This window comes from Macrobrachium rosenbergii, chromosome 4 (genome assembly GCF_040412425.1).
Source record: "Macrobrachium rosenbergii isolate ZJJX-2024 chromosome 4, ASM4041242v1, whole genome shotgun sequence".
NCBI classification, from domain to species: Eukaryota; Metazoa; Arthropoda; class Malacostraca; order Decapoda; family Palaemonidae; genus Macrobrachium; species Macrobrachium rosenbergii.
The window spans coordinates 53222592-53242719 of NC_089744.1; the positions used below are offsets into that span (position 1 = coordinate 53222592).

The 20128-nt window shown below is 35.4% G+C and overlaps 1 protein-coding gene across 1 annotated transcript in view; it reads right to left on the reverse strand.

Annotated features, from left to right (window-relative positions):
* The window catches only part of LOC136834696 (cGMP-dependent protein kinase, isozyme 1-like), a 495388-nt gene that overhangs the window by 49092 nt on the left and 426168 nt on the right, over nt 1–20128 (reverse strand). Inside the window, exons 4-5 of the mRNA XM_067097281.1 lie at nt 10329–10471; nt 9448–9585 (exon numbers count right to left, since the gene is read on the reverse strand). Of these exons, the coding sequence (XP_066953382.1) occupies nt 9448–9585; nt 10329–10471 (281 nt within the window). The remainder of the gene's footprint in view (nt 1–9447; nt 9586–10328; nt 10472–20128) is intronic.

Here is a 20128-nt window from a genome sequence, read left to right on the forward strand (position 1 = left end):
CTAGATTTCGTTCAAAATTCCGATGTTTGAACGAAATCCTTCAAGTTCCTGAGTTCTCGTTACATTCTGTACTTTTCAGAAACAAATGGATGGACGGTACCTTTAGCAAAACTACCATTACTTCAATCGTTCTTTTCGATGTTTCAGGAAGCGTGCGAGACAGGGTAATCTAAGCACAAACAAAAGTTGCTTTAAAAATCGCCATTAATGTCCTGTTCTAGCTAAGCTGGAAGTCCTGGAGGGCATCTTTCGCCTCGTACGCGCAGCCCTACAACGCTGACCTCTTCAGCAATGTTTCGGATGACTGGCGACATTAAAATTTCCTCTTCTTCGTTAAATTTACTGTGAATAGTTTTCTCACTTCATACTTGCTGACTTATACTTTTATTTCTATCTATCACGACCTGTATCCCAGGAAAAGACCCTCATTTCAAAAATAAAAGCATAATTAGTATGTGAGACTTCTTTTGGCGTGTTTGAAGCATTATGAAACAGCCTCTTAACCAGAGGAGAATTTTCACTATTAAATTGATTAAATTCCTCCTGAGGTATTAAGCTCTTCCAAACAGAGTTGAAATCATACAAACTTAGTCGTTCATAATTCCTTATTCTACCGGGAATGATATTTAAACCTGCTTTGCTCCAGTAAAATATTTCAAAGTAAATAAGTGAATTCCGAGGCAGCAGACCCCAGCCAAGGCAGAACAATCCTATTCCCCCCCTCCCCTAAACACACACACACCATACTCTCCTATCCATATCCGTATCCATATCTGATACAATCTGATCATTTATTGCCAGTCACTTGACCTTTAACCTTTGTCAAATTTTCGTAGAAATCCACACAACAAACAAGCAATCAAACAAATAAACAATATGGATCAAAACCATAATCTAGTTGTCGTATTCCAAAAGGAAGAAAGTAATAACTAAAGAAGGGAAAAATTCATACAAAACTGTAACAAACGAAAGGAATGTTTCCCCCGCCTTTTTTTTGTTTAATTATTCATAGCAACATCTTGCATTGTATACTGTCTGGAAACTACTGTACTTAGGAAAACGCGGGCATTTTTATTATTCGTTCACCTTGACACAAGATTTCCTGACAGTTAATAGAATTCTTTGGGGAAGAGATGCTTTAAAAATGAGAAAACATTTCAATCTAATTCTGACAGATTTACAAGAGCAATATTTGTGATAAATACATTATAAACAGTATCACTCATATATTCGTAAGCAACCTGGTAATTCTAACTAAATAATGGAAAACATTATAGTTAAGACACAAACACACAAAGACGTTCATGTTTATGGCCTCACCACTACTCAAGGGAAAAACAGAGCTAAACATTAAAACGATTTAAAATAGAGTAGATTCGAAACCAAGGGCGCTCTACAGAATCCAGAGACAGACGAGCAGCAACATGAAGTATTACCAATACCTTACACATAATTAGTTGGGTTCGGATTGAAAGTGAATACCTAATTAGTCTCAAGAGCTCTGCTGTCGTGCGCATGCTATTCAATTACGGTCATGATGATGAGGAGGAGAAAGTAAGAACAGAAACAAAATTAATAACAATTACTATCACTGTTATTTCTATCGCTGTTATTTTATAGTGTCAATAATGAGTCTTTCGGACAGTTACTACCTCCACGTTGGATCAACCACTCATACAAAACAATAATTCAATTCACGTTGAGAACGAAAACAAAGGTCAAAAAGTGTGGCTGGAAATGAGAATAAATTCCTCTGATATATCCCAATGCATCAGTTCTTATCCAAAATGCCATTAACGTCGCAAAAAAAAAAAAAAAAAAGCTATGTACACTTCACCCATTCAGGAAAAATGGAAATCTTTCATTTTCCAGATTATATACGAGTTTTTCTTTTGTAACGCTACATTCATATCAGCCTTTGTGATTCATTCATTCAACTCTCCAAATCTTACAACTGTTGACAACGCGGTACAAGACAACTTCATTCACTTATATTTTTTTCAGTGAAAAAGGATTCTGCGTGTTCATTTAATATCTTCGGAGGGTATAATCTGCCAAAGTGAGGATACGGTTATGTGATGCAGTGCTCCGCTCACGGTTGCTAGGTCAATAGATCAATCGTGGACAACCGTCTATCAGTCCACCCAGTTGTAAATGATTTAATGAGTACCAGCGCCTGCTGTACATGTTAGTTTTAACGTTGTCTTAAACAATAATGCTTGTTCACGTACAATTATACTGTTTGACTGATTAATGACATTATGATTTTCATTATTAAGATAAACTTTTATTCTTTCACTACTACTACTACTAATAATAATAATTATAATAATAGGTAAACAAACAACTGTACGACTCAACCTTCGCTTATCCATGCGCCGACGTTTGTGCACAGAGAGAGAGAGAGAGAGAGAGAGAGAGAGGGACGTAACCATTACTATGTTCACATGGTAAAACGCCAATGGTTTTTGAGCCTGTGATAAACGAATTTTATCGATTCTCTACTGAAGCGAAGCTTCCTCCCATATAATGTTTGTTTACAGTTACATCGAGATACGGATTGTTGCAGTTGGGAATCAGATACATAAATTGTTCATGTGCAATACAGGATATTAAAAAAAGTATTGGTGTTAAAAATATACAGAATTTTTTATTCGTGAAAATCAAAATCATGATGGTATTATTTTCAGAGTTGGAACAATGTGTTCCTGCAGCGATTGACAGAGAATATATCTAGTCTCATTGTACATATTTGCTGAAACGCTTTTACATTTATTATTTTAAAGACTGAAATAAAAAGGTGAGGGTGGGAGTACATATACACACACATATATACATATATCTATAAAATATATATAAAAATCATACAACTGTTATTAAACTTGACGCAAGCTGTCTGAAAAAGAATGTTAATGCTGAATAAAGCTGAGAAAACTATTAATTAATATTTACAAAACATACCATTCGGCAACTATAATACACAAACTTTTCGGTGTATTTTATATCTTAATAAATTTCGAGTTCAAGTTATGACAGTATATCACCATATGAAAAAATTCTTAAATACTAACGATAAGAAGAAGAAGAAGAAGAAGAAGAAGAAGAAGAAGAAGAAGAAGAAGAAGAAGAAGAAGAAGAAGAAGAAGAAGAAGAAGAAGAAGAAGAAGCATTTAAAATTTTAGTAACCTTCTTAAATCTGCAGGCACTGAATGAGGGAGAGGTGATATCGTAAAAACTACATGAAAATATTTTGCCCGTTACATCTCGTAAATCCTTAATAACGACACCATAAGCTAAATACTGTGTCGTGCTTTGGTCTCAGAAACTGTATTTTTCATAAAAGAAAATCATTCATGAATATTCTCATTTCTTTCGTATGTTTACACGGATACAGCCATCTACTTCACCAGTAAAAGAAAATAAATAAAAAATCGACATAAAAGTGACAGAAATGACTGCATAACAAGAAGTGTCATTTCGAAACTGAAGTCAAAGCTCAAGGAGTGACGTCATTAAGAAATTGACTGATTAAGCGAAGGTCATTCACTGCCGAAGCATCAAACGCTGAATTAAACGAATGGACGAATCCCCCTTTCCTCCCAACCAGCCAAGCTATATCACTGCCTTCTGAGGAGCTGAGAAGTAAAAATAATTATTTCGAAACACCAATCTCGATACGGGAAGGTTGTACCATACTTATACATATACACACATACATACATACATACATACATATATATATATATATATATATATATATATATATATATATATATATATATATGTATATATATATATATACATACATATAAACAAACAGCATATATATATATATATATATATATATATATATATATATATATATATATATATATATATATATATATATATATATATATATATATCTTCCCAAGCATTACAGCCACCGAATGCTTATGTTACAACTGGAAAATACAACAGTGCATTTTGGCACTGCCTGACAAGGAAGGGCGAAAGGAATATTGGCCCCTCCCTTAATCTGTTAATTGCACTCTGTATATCCCTTTCAACTTTCTATTCTCGAACACGTGACGCTGTAGGAAACTTTTGTTTACACAGACACGAGGTTGTGAAGAGACTAAGTCAGGCTGGAGGCAGAATAGAGCCGGTGACACGGATTAAGAGAATGAACCCCTGGACCTTGAGTCATAAATGATGCCCGAGCATAGGGAAACGACACCATCCCCATCTACCTGTGGGTAACCTCCTGACCCCTGACCGAAGTCATATAAGGGCCTCACCAAAGGAACAATCGAGAGAGACAATGTTGGACGCGAGCGAGACACATCTCCCCCTTCCATTCCCGCCTCCTTCAGAGAGCCATGCCCTACCATGTGGTCCTATCTTGTAGGGACCTTTAGTATTCTTACCAGTGAAGCCCTTAGCCCTTCCTCCGCCGCCATTAACCCTCACTGAAGCCACCTCTCCTACAAGGTAAAGTGATCTGTTGTAAAGGTTCTTCCAGTCAGTCACATTATTTTAATTCTCGTACTAAACTTCCTATTTCCATTTCTAAGTGCCAGTATTTCCATACGGCAGTGTTACGTAAATGCCTGTTTTTAAATAACTATATAAAATTGTGTGTTCAAGGCTTCTTTGGCACCCTCTGTGCTCACCTTGTCCTATGCATATTTAACCGTGTCCTTACTGGCTTTTAATTCGTGAATCTCTCCGTTTACAGAGGGCTTGTTAGCCGTGGAAATCTCTCTTGACTGTGCCTTGTAACTGCATCGTCACACCGACGGATATACCTTCAAGTTTTCCCAGTTCTAATTTATTAACCCCTAAGGCCTTGCCTAACTGGTAAGTCCATTTCATCTTCTGGTAGTTCATTTCATGTAAATACACGTAATTTTAAACTTGCCCTAACGTGTTTACTTACAAATACCTTGTGAGCAGAGCCCTCAGCTCAGATAAGTTCCCCATTTTTCCTTGTTTTTTACGATTTCCTGAATCAACAGTAGTCAGATTTTAAGCAAAAATAAAGGGTAACGAAATAATTCATTTAGAGTCTCTAACTGGCTTATGATAAGCATTTCCCAAGGTTAAATCGTATAAATTTATATATATAAATCTTGTATAATTTTGTTGGGTTCAGTGTTGGGTTGTATTTCTAAGAAAAGAAATATTAATAAGACGTTAGTATATTTCTACAAGTACCACTTCATCATGCTGATTGTTTTCTAGGTCTTACAAGGTTTCGTGGTCAGTTCTCACATAGTTATATCATTCATGAATCTTTATAGCTGGCCTCGAATGGGTTGCTAATCGTTACCTTCGTACTTTGGGATATTTTCACAACTCTGACGTGATAAAATCTTGATAAATAGAAAATCCTAAACCCTATATATCGTGTGAGTCGACCTTATAGTGTTAGTGGGATGTTACAGTAATTCTTAGGTAAACAGCTTCGGTAACATTATGACTGTTAAAATATACGGTCTATTTCGAATTCAAGGTCATATCCTGTAAACTTTATTTCTTTAGATTATATATGTGCCTGTGTATATGTAGAAAAATGTATGAAATATATATGTATGTATGTATGTATTATGTATGCAGGATCTACTGGTCACTTTTTACCTGATTTGTATGTAAATGGTTAAAATGGTTATAATGCTCTCTTAATTTCTCGAATTCTATACACTTTTCGGATATACTTGTGACTAAAAAGCCTTAGAACCAGGTGCAAGAATAAGAAGAAATTCTGACGTTCGCAGCAAGATCCGAACGCACATCCGGAGTATCAGAGCAAGGTCACGTTACCGACCTGGCCAAGAGTTCTTCATATTCTTCTTGCATTAGGATCTCAGGCTTTGTAATGGCAGACGTATCCAAAAATGTGACGAAATCGAGGAGTTATGAGGGCAGTGTGGTTATCATGTTAAGTATGTATGGATTTCTTTCCTTTCGTTTTCCTAAACTATCTCGAACTGAGAACCGAGCAACCCCACAGAAACGAAGTGGAACTCGCTTTTGGAGTGCATGGTCGAAATCCCACATCCACGAAAATCAGCTTCCTACTCCCAGCCACTCTGCAACCGTCCTTGATGGCTTAACCGTCCGAATTAAGATTATAAGGATGCGGTCTCGCAACCGAATACTCATAAATAAACTTTTCAACCACATAATTCTCAAGTTAACGAACGCAATAAAAATATGAGGAAAACAGCAGACACACACAAACATATACTGATTATGAATATTATATATATATATATATATATATATATATATATATATATATATATATATATATATATATATATATATATATATATATATAATATATATATAATATATATACACACAATTACACACACACATATATATGTAATATATATATATATATATATATATATATATATATATATATATATATATATATATATATATATATATTACACACACACATATACATGTATATATATATATATATATATATATATATATATATATATATATATATATATATATATATATATATATATATATAATGTTACTGGGAGCCTCGTCTTGATGTAATTAGCCACACCATTTAGCCAAAGAAATGTATCCAGGGCCAGGGCTTTTTAGCCGTAGGAGATTTAATTAGTCCCTAAGAAAACGGAGTGGTTGGGAGATAAAAGCGAGAGTACGCTGACGAACAGATGAAGGAGAGAGAAGAGAGAGAGAGAGAGAGAGAGAGAGAGAGAGAGAGAGAGACTTTCTTCAAAGGACTTCCCATTCCTTTTGATTACTAGCAACAGAGCATGAGCCGATGAAGGATTCCTGCTTAAAGGATCTCACGGACGCCTGAGACACTGAATCTTATCAAATTGTAAGGAAAATAAAATTCTCAAAGATGTTTTGACTGGAATAGACATCAGACAGAAATCTTTTTAACGTATATAAATACTCTTATATATTCCATCTTATAATGTCAAAATGAAAAAAAAAATGGCGTGTGAAGGATATAAAAAGATGCATTATGAAAACATCTAGAAACAAACTAGTGAAAGTGAATTTAAATGTAATAACTTCTTTTTTTTATAGGTGTTGCTCCAACTGCCATTTCCTTGCGCTGCCAACTGATATTCATTATAAGTAAACCGTTCACAGTAACTCGATTTACCTCTCACTCTTGCAATAAAATAACAATAATCTCTAATGGATAGCCAGAACGGTGGAGACCATATCAAATTTCGTGTTTTTGTAAGAAAGAATGAATAACTCTGTTAGAATTGGCGAATTTCATTACGATGTTCACCATGTTTTTCCTACTAAACGTGATCTTTGCTATGATACGAACACTTTGTGTGTGTGTGTGTGTGTGTGTGTGTGTTCTGGACCTTTTAATCCTATTCTACTGACAGCATTATTTGTACTTCTTTCTTCTCTCTCATCCTTTTCATGTTTCGTTCCTTATTTTTCTTTTGTTTAATTACTGCAGTAAAAGGAAACCTATTTGCATGTTCCTAGTTGCGTTAACGAAGAAGAGTAATCAGCTGTTAGACTTCTGTAGTGCTCTCTCGTACTCACAGCAATTGCTCTTCCCGCATCAGATTCTAGTGAGGAAAATCTGGGTTAGTTTAGTATAGATAATTCCTCCAACGCGTATCACGGCTTATTGTCTATTGTCTGTGCGCAAAATGTTAATAACATTTTCTTGACAGTTCCGATACTTTAAATCGATCTAATTTAGCATTTAACTTGGCTCACCATTAATTTATTTCTTATGAAATAATTTAAGTACATGACACGTAAAAAAATTTTAAGATATATTTAGTTCTAAGTTTCTTCACGAAAAATTGTTCACCTGCAACTGGAAGCCCAGTTTACCAAGCCATTTGCCTATTATTCTACATATTACTAAATTTCTAATAAAAAAAATACACATCAAGTACTTAATCAAGTATCATTTTAACTCAAAATCGATAAAATTTGATTCGTTCACAAATACTCCAAGCTAGCCACATAAAGTGAATGCCCCGTATTCCGCAGAATTAGTCAGAATTAGTGTGAAAGTGCATGAAAAGTGTCTACACAGACAAAATCCTTACTGAAGGAATGTCTAAAGCCATACCGTTTGTATTCCCAGCGCGGTATTATCAGAACAAAAGCTTTGCTTCGGATGAGGACATATTTCATTTTTAGGAACTCGTCTCCTTTCTCCAAAGACTCACAGTTACAAATTTCATCTCTGTTTTAACTCTACAGTAAATTTCTATGAACGTGGTAGTGACAAGGAATGAAGGAAGGAGCAGATTTAAGTGAACAGTTTAGGAAATGACTGGGAGGTAGAACGGCTGACACTTCTTATACAGTACATGTTGTAGTGATGGTCATTAGCATATTACCCGCATGTTTTGGAAACTTGCGGAGTATGTAAGTGTTTGTCTGAGAGAAAAAGGGAGAATTATACAGGAAGTCGATCGTGGAAGCAGGACCTTGAGAAAATGAAGGAAGAGATAGAATCAAGAAGTAAAGTTGTTATTGTTCATTTAGACAAAATAAGAAAGTAGGTATATGTGATTTAGGAATAAAGTCAAGCACTGGGACCCACAGGGTCATTCAGCGCTGTGATGAGAATGAATGAAAATGGAAATGATATAAATAATGAGTTTAAAAGTAGCGCCAGCTGTCACTATTATAAGCTGTTGTCTGAAATGTTTTGAAGTATCTTGCAATACATTTTTGAGTGAGTGTACAAGGGGCCGACGACCAAGAAAATCCTGGTTTCAATGAATAGCAGCACGTTTTAGAGTGAAAGGCTCCTCATCTCTATGAAAAGCAAGTACATGAAAAACGTAAGTGAAGGATTCCCTTCAAGCCTATAGCGCAGCTGGCATTATGAAGGAGGTGAATTCTGTATGAAATTTTCAGCATTGTTTCGACAGTTACGGGATGAATGTGGTAAAGGATAGTATTTTGTCTTCTATGAAGTTACTGCATTTCTCTAGGCAGCTTTCCACCAAAAAATATAAAATCTACACATTCTCAAACTCTTCATTAATACTGCGGTATCTTTATCCCTCTTATTGATTAGCATTACCAATCACCTGACTTATTTAAATGAGCAACTTTAGATATATATCAGTTATAAGGAAAACAGAAAGCCTCAAAACATTATAATCACGCTGTCGTTAGAAGATTCAGATGACCTTGCCCCGGAATGGGCTTTAAAGACAGTATATGGGCTTTATCTCGTATAGGTAGCCCGAAAAACAGCATATAGGCTTTACCTGGTTCAGGCATCCCGAAAGACAGTAAATGAGCTTTACCTCGTAAAAGCAGTCGGAAAGACAATCAAGATGATAGCAGTTTCCTTAAACGAATTGTATCTCCAGGTACAAAAATAAACTATATCAGGAAAAAATAATACTGGAAATTTTTTCAAATATATATAAGAGTGAGACAGATCCTTACCTTTGATACTGGCAGTTCGTGTGCAGTTGTACAAAATGGCCAGCTCGCCGAACGCCTTTCCAGAGGACATCCTGCCCAGGATCTCGCCGTCTTTGATGACTTCAAGCTCGCCTACCGCGGAGACGTACAGATGTGATCCTGATATGGTCAAAGAAAGCGAAAAACATAAGAAACGTGCACTCGCAAAACATACCAACGAACAAACACAGACGTTGAATTTTTCTGAAAGCACAGAATTTCGACAATGTAAAATCCGATTCGCCTCACCGTTCCAAGCTGAGAGTTGAAAAGTCTTTTGCAGGCTTCATTACGATGTAGTGAAGGGTATTATTAAATCCTGGCTTTTTTTTTTCTTGGCACAGGACACAGGACATAATTCTTTAATACCGAAATTAATTTTGCACACTGATAAGGGCTAACGCCAGCAAAATTGTTAAGCTTTATCAATCTGAGTAACTATGGCCAAAGTACGCACGCGCACACATACACACACACACAAAATATATATATATATATATATATATATATATATATATATATATATATATATATATATATATATATATATATTTATACTGTATGTGTGTGTGGTGGGGTTGGGTCTCTGTGTGCACAGATCTCAAGATACTTCATGCACTATGCACGGAATTCCTATTTTAAATTTTGCCAACGGAAAAAGTGTAAGGAAAATTTGTGAAGATAACAATCTCTCAGTTGCAACTAGGCAGACTTTGTCATTACAAACCAAATACTGATCACAGAGTTAAAAACCAAATTACTCCACAGAGTTAAAAATCATATTACTCGAAAGAGAAAATGATTTCCCAAATCACCAACCATTATTACTTCCATAAAAATTATACGAAAACACAAATCCTTACCAACATCCCCCTCCCGGATGACCCAGGACCCGGCAGCGAATTCCTGGGGGTACATTGAGTCGACGATCTCCCTGACTTGGCTGGAGTCAAGGTTCTTGAGGAAGTCATTGTCCATAATGGCATCCTTAATCAACTGTTTTGATCTGGAAAGAAGATAGAAGTAAACATCACTTCCAGGTTCTTATGCCAGTTTTGATGGAAGAGGGTGTTCCTGATTGATTAAGGAATGAAAATGTAATGCTGGAAATGGAATGCATTTCAAAACAAAGATAAATATGTTACATTAACTACTGATAACATAAATTCCAAATTGATTAGACACAATAAATCAAACCCGATATGCTGTACAATCAATTTTACAATCAGTTTTGTTTGAAACTTACTGAAAGAATGTAATATCTCTCATACAAAAATATTAACAATAAGAAATACACTTTCCGAGAATAAAAGGGCAGATATAAGGAACATGTTTAGTTAATAGTAGCCTACACTTTTTAATATATTTACAGTCTGGTGGTGCTTAAGAGGGGCGAAGTATATCATATTTCACAGGAATAATTTAAAAAAAAATTGGACATCTCCAACTTCCAGTTATTAACAAAACTTACTGTTACTGTTTGAAACTTCAATCACTATACACTGTATCACTGTGTACAATCGCATCGGTTACTTACACAAGCAACTACACGCAAAGAGACCCTGTTCATGAAGTGCATTTGTAACATTTTATTTTGCAATACAAGTTGCACTTAAAGCACATTAGCTTTAGGTTTTGGCCTTTCAACTTCGCTGCTACATTTCTTTCAATTCTTTGTATTTAGAAAGCAGAGGTTCAAAACTTGTGATAACTTTGTTCTTCACTATTAATATATAAATGGACAAACACCCTTCCCGCTACCATCTCTCTTAGGAGTGACGTATCTCCCTCTTCCTTGGAGATAAAAAAAACAGCACACATTCTTTCTCTTTCCAAATTCTACTCCATTTTTACTTTAGGACTTGGTTTAGATAAGAGCATTTGGTTGTCCGTCATGTAGCCTTTCACAAAAAAAGACGGGGGAGAGAGAGAGAGAGAGAGAGAGAGAGAGAGAGAGAGAGAGAGAGAGAGCAATTCTGGTAAAATTGCAACTGTGTTGTTCTTGTAACAAGAATGCTACAGAAACTGTATCAAGAAAGCATGGAGTTACCCAAGAACAAATCAATTTTCGACAATAAACCCGGAACGATGAATTTGTCTTTTAGCCAGAAGGGAGACAAGAGAAATAAATAGGAAGGAAGAGACCCTCCGCGACGCGACAAAAATTCGCGACGAAAGTTGGGACGAAAAGGCAGAGCCAAAACTAACGGCAGCTGACAAGTGGCGGATGAGGATGGATGAATGAAAGCTGGAAGGAACTAAAGGTCCCACGAAGAAAAATGCGAAAGAAACAAATGGATCCGCTGCAAAAAGAGCTGGGAGGACACACCCGGTGACGGATGGCATCATAAGGAAAACAAGAGGAACGTGCAAGACTGAAAAATGCGGCGGGTCAGATGGAATGGGCGCCTGCGAGTGAACAGCGAGCTTTGAAGAGAAACACGGAGCATCAGGGAGATGCTGTTTTGCTGTTTTTGATAGCGCAGTTGAGTGGGCAGGGAGAGGAAGATAGGGTATAACGTAAGATATAAAAATAATACAGTATATATATATAATATATATATATATATATATATATATATATATATATATATATATATATATATATATATATATATAGTATATATTATTCAGGATGTGCATAAATACTTTTGCACTAACATATAAAAGGTCTCATGAAAAAATTAGTAAAACTGACAATGCATGCTAATAACAAAACAGTACTAAACATATAATCCTTTCCATTGAGCAATGAAATTCACTGTACAAAGTAAATATAAATAAATAATAGCTGAAAAATAAATGAGCAAATTAATGTTTTCTCGAGCGTACCTTGCAGCATACCAATAGAGTGGAAGGCAAGATTACAGAGGCTATTTCTCTAGCTAGGACTTGGAAGCAATATCTAAATGGTCACCAATGGATAGGGTGGTTAATTGTGGTACCTGGGCACTCTTTTCACATACGTATACATACACACATACATGCATATGTAAACACAAATGAATACAATACGACACACACAAGTTTATCGCGTAATATTCCCATGAAAAATGAGAGAGAGAGAGAGAGAGAGAGAGAGAGAGAGAGAGAGAGAGAGAGAGAGAGAGATGCAGCTGAAAAAAGTAATTAAGGTGATACACGTAGCATCGAATGACACGCACGTGAAAACTTTCGGGTCTGTGTAACGGCTACGACTACAGATTCCTATCTAATCTAACTTTGACGATTAACCTACACCCAAGTAATCTTGTTATGACTTTGGTGTGTTTGGGACTAATAATCAGAACATGAAGTTTGTGCTAATTGGATTCTGAATGCTTCCTTCGATTTGCGTAAGAGCTTACTTTGATGTACCGATGTTCAAGATGGAAGGCAACGGGATGAAATGGATATGTTTAATAAGCACTGGATATCTTTTTCTTACACTAAACATGCTCGAGCAATAACTGAGCTCTAAAATTTCTTTCAAAAATTTGAGAAGATAAAGCCACTTTATATCTCAAAAAGGGAACATAAGAAGGAAAACAGACACGACAATTTAAAGAGATTGGTACAAAGTTCCTTATATAAAGAAACTAGGATAAGATGGCAAATTTTATTTAAAATTGCAATATAATAAAAACTAAACAAAAGGAACAAATAAAATTACAACAGAAAAAATGGAAGAAAGCAAAATATAAACGACACGAAGAGCAATGAAAGTTGGAAAAAATGATAACAACACGACTCTGGTAGCGACAATGCTACATGGTAGGGAACACAGGGTGGAAACATTAGAGAGAGAGAGAGAGAGAGAGAGAGAGAGAGAGAGAGAGAGAGAGAGAGAGAGGAACCCTCTTATCCTTATGCTGACGCTATCAGCATAGGGATGCCTTCTGAATATGGACCCGTAATCCATAGCGTCCTTCAAACACATGTCATGAATACCAATGGCCGTCGGTCGAGCGCGTCTACATAAGCATCTTGACTGTCACACTTCATGGAACCTGATCACATCAGTTTTGGACGCGGTCTTCCAGAGAGAGAGAGAGAGAGAGAGAGAGAGAGAGAGAGAGAGAGAGAATCCGAAGTTCTCTAGTTAAAATCTGATAATACCCACAAGTGTACTTATCGAAAAGTTCAGAGGTCCTCCTTTATTCCTCACACCGTTGGACTGTGGAACAGTCTCCCTGAAGATGTTGTGCAACTGGAATCTCAATAGTTAAAGGGAAGATGCAACGCATAACTACCCTACAACAATTCTCCTTGTATTTTAATAATTCACTTACATTTTTATTTAATTATTTACTAATTTGCTAATTTGTTTTTTTCTCATAACTGATCTCTTCTTTCTGTATTTCCTGTTACCTTTTGTTGCTTCTTTTAAATGAACGTCATATCCTTGTGAGTTTGTTCCATAATAATAATAATAATAATAATAATAATAATAATAATAATAATAAAAACAAACTTCCTTTAGTAATTCCAGCTGATTATCAGCATCAAATTACAAACGGAAATATCTACATGATTAAAGCATTTTTTTAATATCAAACTAAGGTTAGGTAACACCAACCAGAGTATGTCTACGCCCAGTCACTAATATAAAAAAAAAAAAAAAAAAACTGTGGTATTTACATATCTGATATGAAGCACGATTTCATGTTCCTAAGAACCTACGGAAAAAATTCTAGTATCTGGATTCCGACTATTTAGGCTTCACGTTAACGCCAGGTGAAAAAGAAAAACTCCCTTTCCAAAAGCCGATCCTCTGTGACTGAAGCCAGTCTCGTCTGGTAACATAGCCTTGCCAACAGCTGCAGAAAATCAGCTCAAATAAAAGTTATCTTAATTCATAACAGTTCGAAGACTTACAAAGGAGAGAACATGATGCGCATTGGTTGCAAGCTAATGAAGGTTCGTACACTAATCCAGGCAAAAGCGTAATCATAAAATTGTGGTAATAACAAATAAAACTCTCATTTCTTCAAATGAATGATCAGATGATGCAAGAAAACAGAAAATAATGGAACAGTTCAATATAGGATGAGATGTTCAAAATAAATAAGTTTCATTTTAGGAAAAACCCAGCTTTAAGTATAAAACAGTATGCCTGAATACCAAGAGGATACTAGAGGCAATAAACTAAACAAACTGGAATGAGAGAGAGAGAGAGAGAGAGAGAGAGAGAGAGAGAGAGAGAGAGAGAGAGAGAGAGAGAGAGAGGCCACATGGAAGGGATAGAAAATCTATATGGCTAGTACGAATGAGCTGAACTGACAAGCTGCTTCATGGGTGAGTGACACGGAGTGCCAAACGTCTTACGAAATTACGGACAGGAGGCTGTTCGTTTGGTTTTCCCTAAAAATACATGCTACTACTAATTAACATTTTCAAAATGAAATAATACTGAAAAATAAATAATTTACTTGAAATTATGGAGAAAAACCAATACTTATAATGCTAAAATTGTCACCGTTACAGACCTTTATAATTTTTGTAGTTTCGGATCCTTCATCCATCAGTTCATTATCTTCAAAGTTGCTCTGAATACTTTCATCTCACTTTTTATCATACTAATTATTCTATTCTAATAAATGCAATAATCTTAGTATTTTGTAACAGATAATGTATAATTATTTCGTTTAATTAGAATGGATTCTGGATAAAGCATGGCAAGTAGTAATTTCAGAAAGTATAATTTTCATTTCCCCTTACAGAACTCCTCTAAGATAGGTTGCATAAAGAGACAATGTTAGATTCGAAGAAACAAAAGCAAACAAAATGACATAGTCTAGAGCGTTGCAAGATAATGGTGTCAACTTTACCTAATTTTTCAACACGCGATTTAATAAACCAGGCAAATACTTACCAAGGCTTCAAATGGAATCTTAAATACCAGTTCCGAAATTGGATTCTACTGAATAGGATATTATTCATATGGTCATACTGAAATTTTTACAGTCTGGCATTTTTGTCATTCAAAGGCTTCTAGCCAAGGATATCTTCTCCCACTGGCCAATGAAACGGAGTAAAATGTTTCTGCAATAGGAACTCGGAAGCTCAAATCCTAAATGTTTTCTATTTTAGTTCAATGTTATCTGTATTTACAGTATTTGACCTAAGTACACTGAGTAACCTAATTACTGTGGTTTCTGTTAAACTTCCAGGTAGGCTGTAATGCGAATATTTACTTTCATAATCCTTTCATTAATTCCCGAAGCCTGCAGTGGGGTCTTTACTGTAACTGAAATTTTGTTGCCAATCGATACATTTTTCAAACGTTGAAATGGAAATTTTCATTTTTATTGGCAATTTATGACTAGTCAGTAGTTTCCAAACCCACCCCAAAAGTTTCCATAATACTGGGAGCCTACTTTTGGTGAAAGATATCTCAAAGCTGCATAAAAATTCTTTACTGTTTCTAACAACAAATTGCCAGGCAAAGGCTTTCCTGTGTTTCTCTACTGATCACAATCTACTGGCAGTCTAAGGTTTCCTAAGGACAAATGTAGAACCTTCATCCTGCTAGCAATCTATAGCCAGTTGACGGTTTCCCAAGCCCTTAGGAGGAGGAATATAAGAGTAATCATCATTAGCGTTTTAGTTAATCAAATGATTCAAGAGCAGAAACAGGAGTCTTTGTTCTGAAGGGCATTTCACTGAAAGTTAAAACTTTCCAGTCGTCGTAACAGGAATCTACTTCTAAACGAGGTTTGTACTCAACGTTAACGAATAAAGTTTAGCTAATGATTAACGAACAGTCAAGTTTCCATAAGCCACATACCGAATTCTGACTCAAATACTAACCAAGACCTGAGTAGTAAGCCAGTAAAATTTTATGAAAACTCACGAAGAGCTCTACAGGAGGGATTATACTCAAACTTGACCTATAGTTGTATATTTTTTTAAGCCGTCTTGCAGTCTTGATGTTCTCATGAACTTCGAAAGAAAGTAAATGCTTCACAGGTTCCTAGGAAGCATTTGAATAATGAAAATGGAATTCAAAGACCGATTGTGACTTGTTCTGACTTATTTTTCACAAACACTGTAAAAATTATCAATATATATCAGATTCTATAACAAAAGATGATTGTATTAAAAGAGCAAGATTAAAAATAAATTTTTCAAAAGAGAGAAAAACAAGAATAAGAATGGCAACATTTTTAAAAACCTACGGTTTATTGTAATTCTATGGTGAAAAGCTAAAACGAAACGAAGTCAGATGAAATATTTGATTGTTTCCAACAGAAAGGAAGGACAAAGATACTGAGAGAGAGAGAGAGAGAGAGAGAGAGAGAGAGAGAGAGAGAGAGAGAGAGAGAGAGAGAGAGCTCTAGGATTAGAAAATGGTCAACCAATAACACACTGTCTGCTTTCCTCTCTCTCTCTCTGTCTCCCTCTCTCTTGGACACGCGTACACACCCTCGTAAAGTTACACCCCTCTTGTCATCGAAACTTGGGGAGTACTATATATGACAGTTTTCGAAGTTTGAAGAGGAAAAGGACAGAAACAAAATGAACTGGTTTGTCCCATAAGTTGCCGAGAAACTCTCTAACAACTCGTCTATGCCACATATAATGCAATCGAGTATCGAAACGATTCTCCCTTTCCTACGTAATTTGTTTTTCCTCTTTGTTCTGCAAGACACAGGATCATTTATACACTAGCGTATCCTTACTGCCAAAATGACGGTAATATATGAGAGAATCGATCCGACAAGTCCCAAGAATATGGACGATACGTACCATCCCCTGACTTGAACAAATGTATCTTTATTCTGCATACTTGTATTAGGGCCCGTGGTGAAGACAAAAACAGAACAAAGTCAGAAATGTCAGCTTGAAATTTATTCTTAAAAAATGGAATCTTTAGCGTCACGATGACGGGATCAGAAATTTAGCAAAGTAAAGTGAAGAATGTGAAGACTTCTCTGGTTATTAAGTGACAGAAAACTCTTAAGGGCGCAGGCAACACTAACGTTTAGTATTAAAAAATGTAATTGTGAGCTGGCAAAAAGTGTGGTTGCGTGCTGCTTGTGTATAAGATTATATTCTGTCAACCAGCTACAGAGCAGTAACGCATGTAGTGTAAAATCATCTTGTGCCTTTGTTAACCTAAGCAGTGAAAGAGTTACACGTCAGTAAGTTGACTTTGGTGGGTCGCAGCCAGGGATGAGGAGACGCTGAAATAGCAAACTCAGCCTGAACCACTTGCTCAGTGCTGATAGCGAAGCATCTCCTGAAGCCACCGACCTTAAGGAGAAAATGACATTTAAGCACCATATATATACAGTAATACAGTATATATATATATATATATATATATATATATATATATATATATATATATATATACTGTATATATATATTATATATATATATATACATATATATGTGTATATATATACATATATATGTATATATATATATATTATATATATATATATATATATATATATATATATATATATATATATATATATATATATATATATATATACTGTATATATATATTATATATATATATATATATATATATATGTATATATATACAGTATATATATATATATATATATATATATATATATATATATATATATATATATATATATATATATATATATATATATATTATACATATATATCACCTCCATATGAGAACAACGAACCATTCACATTCCAAACGTTCCAAAATTCGGTACATTTCCACTGCAAAGCATCCTGATACGAATTTCCATTCGAAGAATCGCATAACACCAATAACAGACTGAAGATAATAATAAAGAATGAAGACGACACAGGTTTTACGTATGAAAATTCGAGACACAATTCGGGAAAAAATGACGTGCTACGATATGTCATATATTTCATGGTAACTTGTCTCATGTTACTTTAGTGTAAACAAAGAAGTGAACTGGATTTAAAAATTTACATGGCCACGTAGACTTTACCTGTACAACTCTGCAAAGATGGGCATTCTTATTACACATTCACAAATACCGAGATACCCAGACTCTGCTTTGTTATGTTCTGAAGGCTCTATTCTTCTTTTGTTTTTAAAGATGACATGAAAAAGTAATACGAGTTCGAGAAAGACAGACAGACAAAGAACATATATTTTGTATAGTTCCACCAAAGTCTAGTGTTTTTTCTAACTTCTCTTTTATTACCCTGATTGCAACCCACAAAATTCCTCTAACTAGGTACTGAATTTATTGCTCAAGGCATCAACGTTATACTGGATTTATAAGATCGAACACTGGTACCTTAGTTTGTAAGGTGAAAGCGCTTATCACTTCCCGCGAGGCCAGCAATAAAGAGAGAGAGAGAGAGAGAGAGAGAGAGAGAGAGAGAGAGAGAGAGAGAGAGAGAGAGTTAAGTCGTATTAATTCAGTCGATATACGACACTAATCCCAGAACACAACAGAGGATTAACGGGTGGACATTAGTCCTAACAAGTCGTAGTATTAAGCAAATAGGAGGCAAAGCATAATAAATGGAGATGAAACAAAGTGATTATCTAGTCGCGTTTAATTCATGTGGCCATAATTCAACAAGGAAGCAGGAAATGTTTGCTTGTTGGTTCGGAATGAAAAATAATTTCCGTATTTACACAAGCACGTTATGCCCTATATTACGATTTCGTTCAGAGTTAACAGCTTGGATCTGAAGATCAATTTAAAAATTTGGAAGGTTAATGTGCACACACAAATATATATATATATATATATATATATATATATATATATATATATATACAGAGAGAGAGAGAGAGAGAGAGAGAGAGAAAGATACAAGTGAACAACAAATACTGAATTACCCATATACCTTGGGAATAACTTGTACCGGTATGGGAATTACATTCGACTGGTCCACGCACCCTGGACGGGAGTCGAACCTATTCCTTTGTATTTTGATCATGAGTGCTAACTGACTTATCCACCCATACATTAACAGATTTCTCGAATGGAGTTCGACTGTCTTTTACATATTCCTGTCGAATTTAGGTTCCGTATCAAAGTTTCGAAACTACATGTCCATCATGATAGCTCAGTACTTAGTAGGTATCACGTCATATTTGTATGGTGGTAAGTTACTTATTTTTTAAATATCATTTTGACAAATTCAGAGTACTTAAAAAAATATGCGTTATTGTGGGGGAGAAGCGTCGAGCAAACATACCTCGTTAACTCTATCAATTATTATTAATTAGGGAGATACTGTTACTATCACTATAGATAACTATCACAATTTATAATTTCACCTATATAACAATTCAGCACGATCCTCTTTACAACATAAATTCAGAAACGAGGAATTGCAAGAATAGAGAGAGAGAGAGAGAGAGAGAGAGAGAGAGAGAGAGAGAGAGAGAGAGAGAGAACGATAAACGCAAACATGCTCTCATACAATTTTCAACTTTTTTCTTCGAGCGTAGAAATGGGTAATCTTATCGGCGACTTCTCTTTTGTCATTTCTCTCTCTCTCTCTCTCTCTCTCTCTCTCTTGCAAGTCCTCCTTTTTCATTTCTGTTGCCGTTCCTTTTTTCGCTGCAATAATCTAATACTGTGAGACCGAGGAAGTGAGACACCGGGGTAGCATTCCAAGACTGTGTGTGTGCGCTTGGGTATGTGTATGTGTGTGTGTGTGTGTAAGTACGTGGACAGAAAATGTCTCC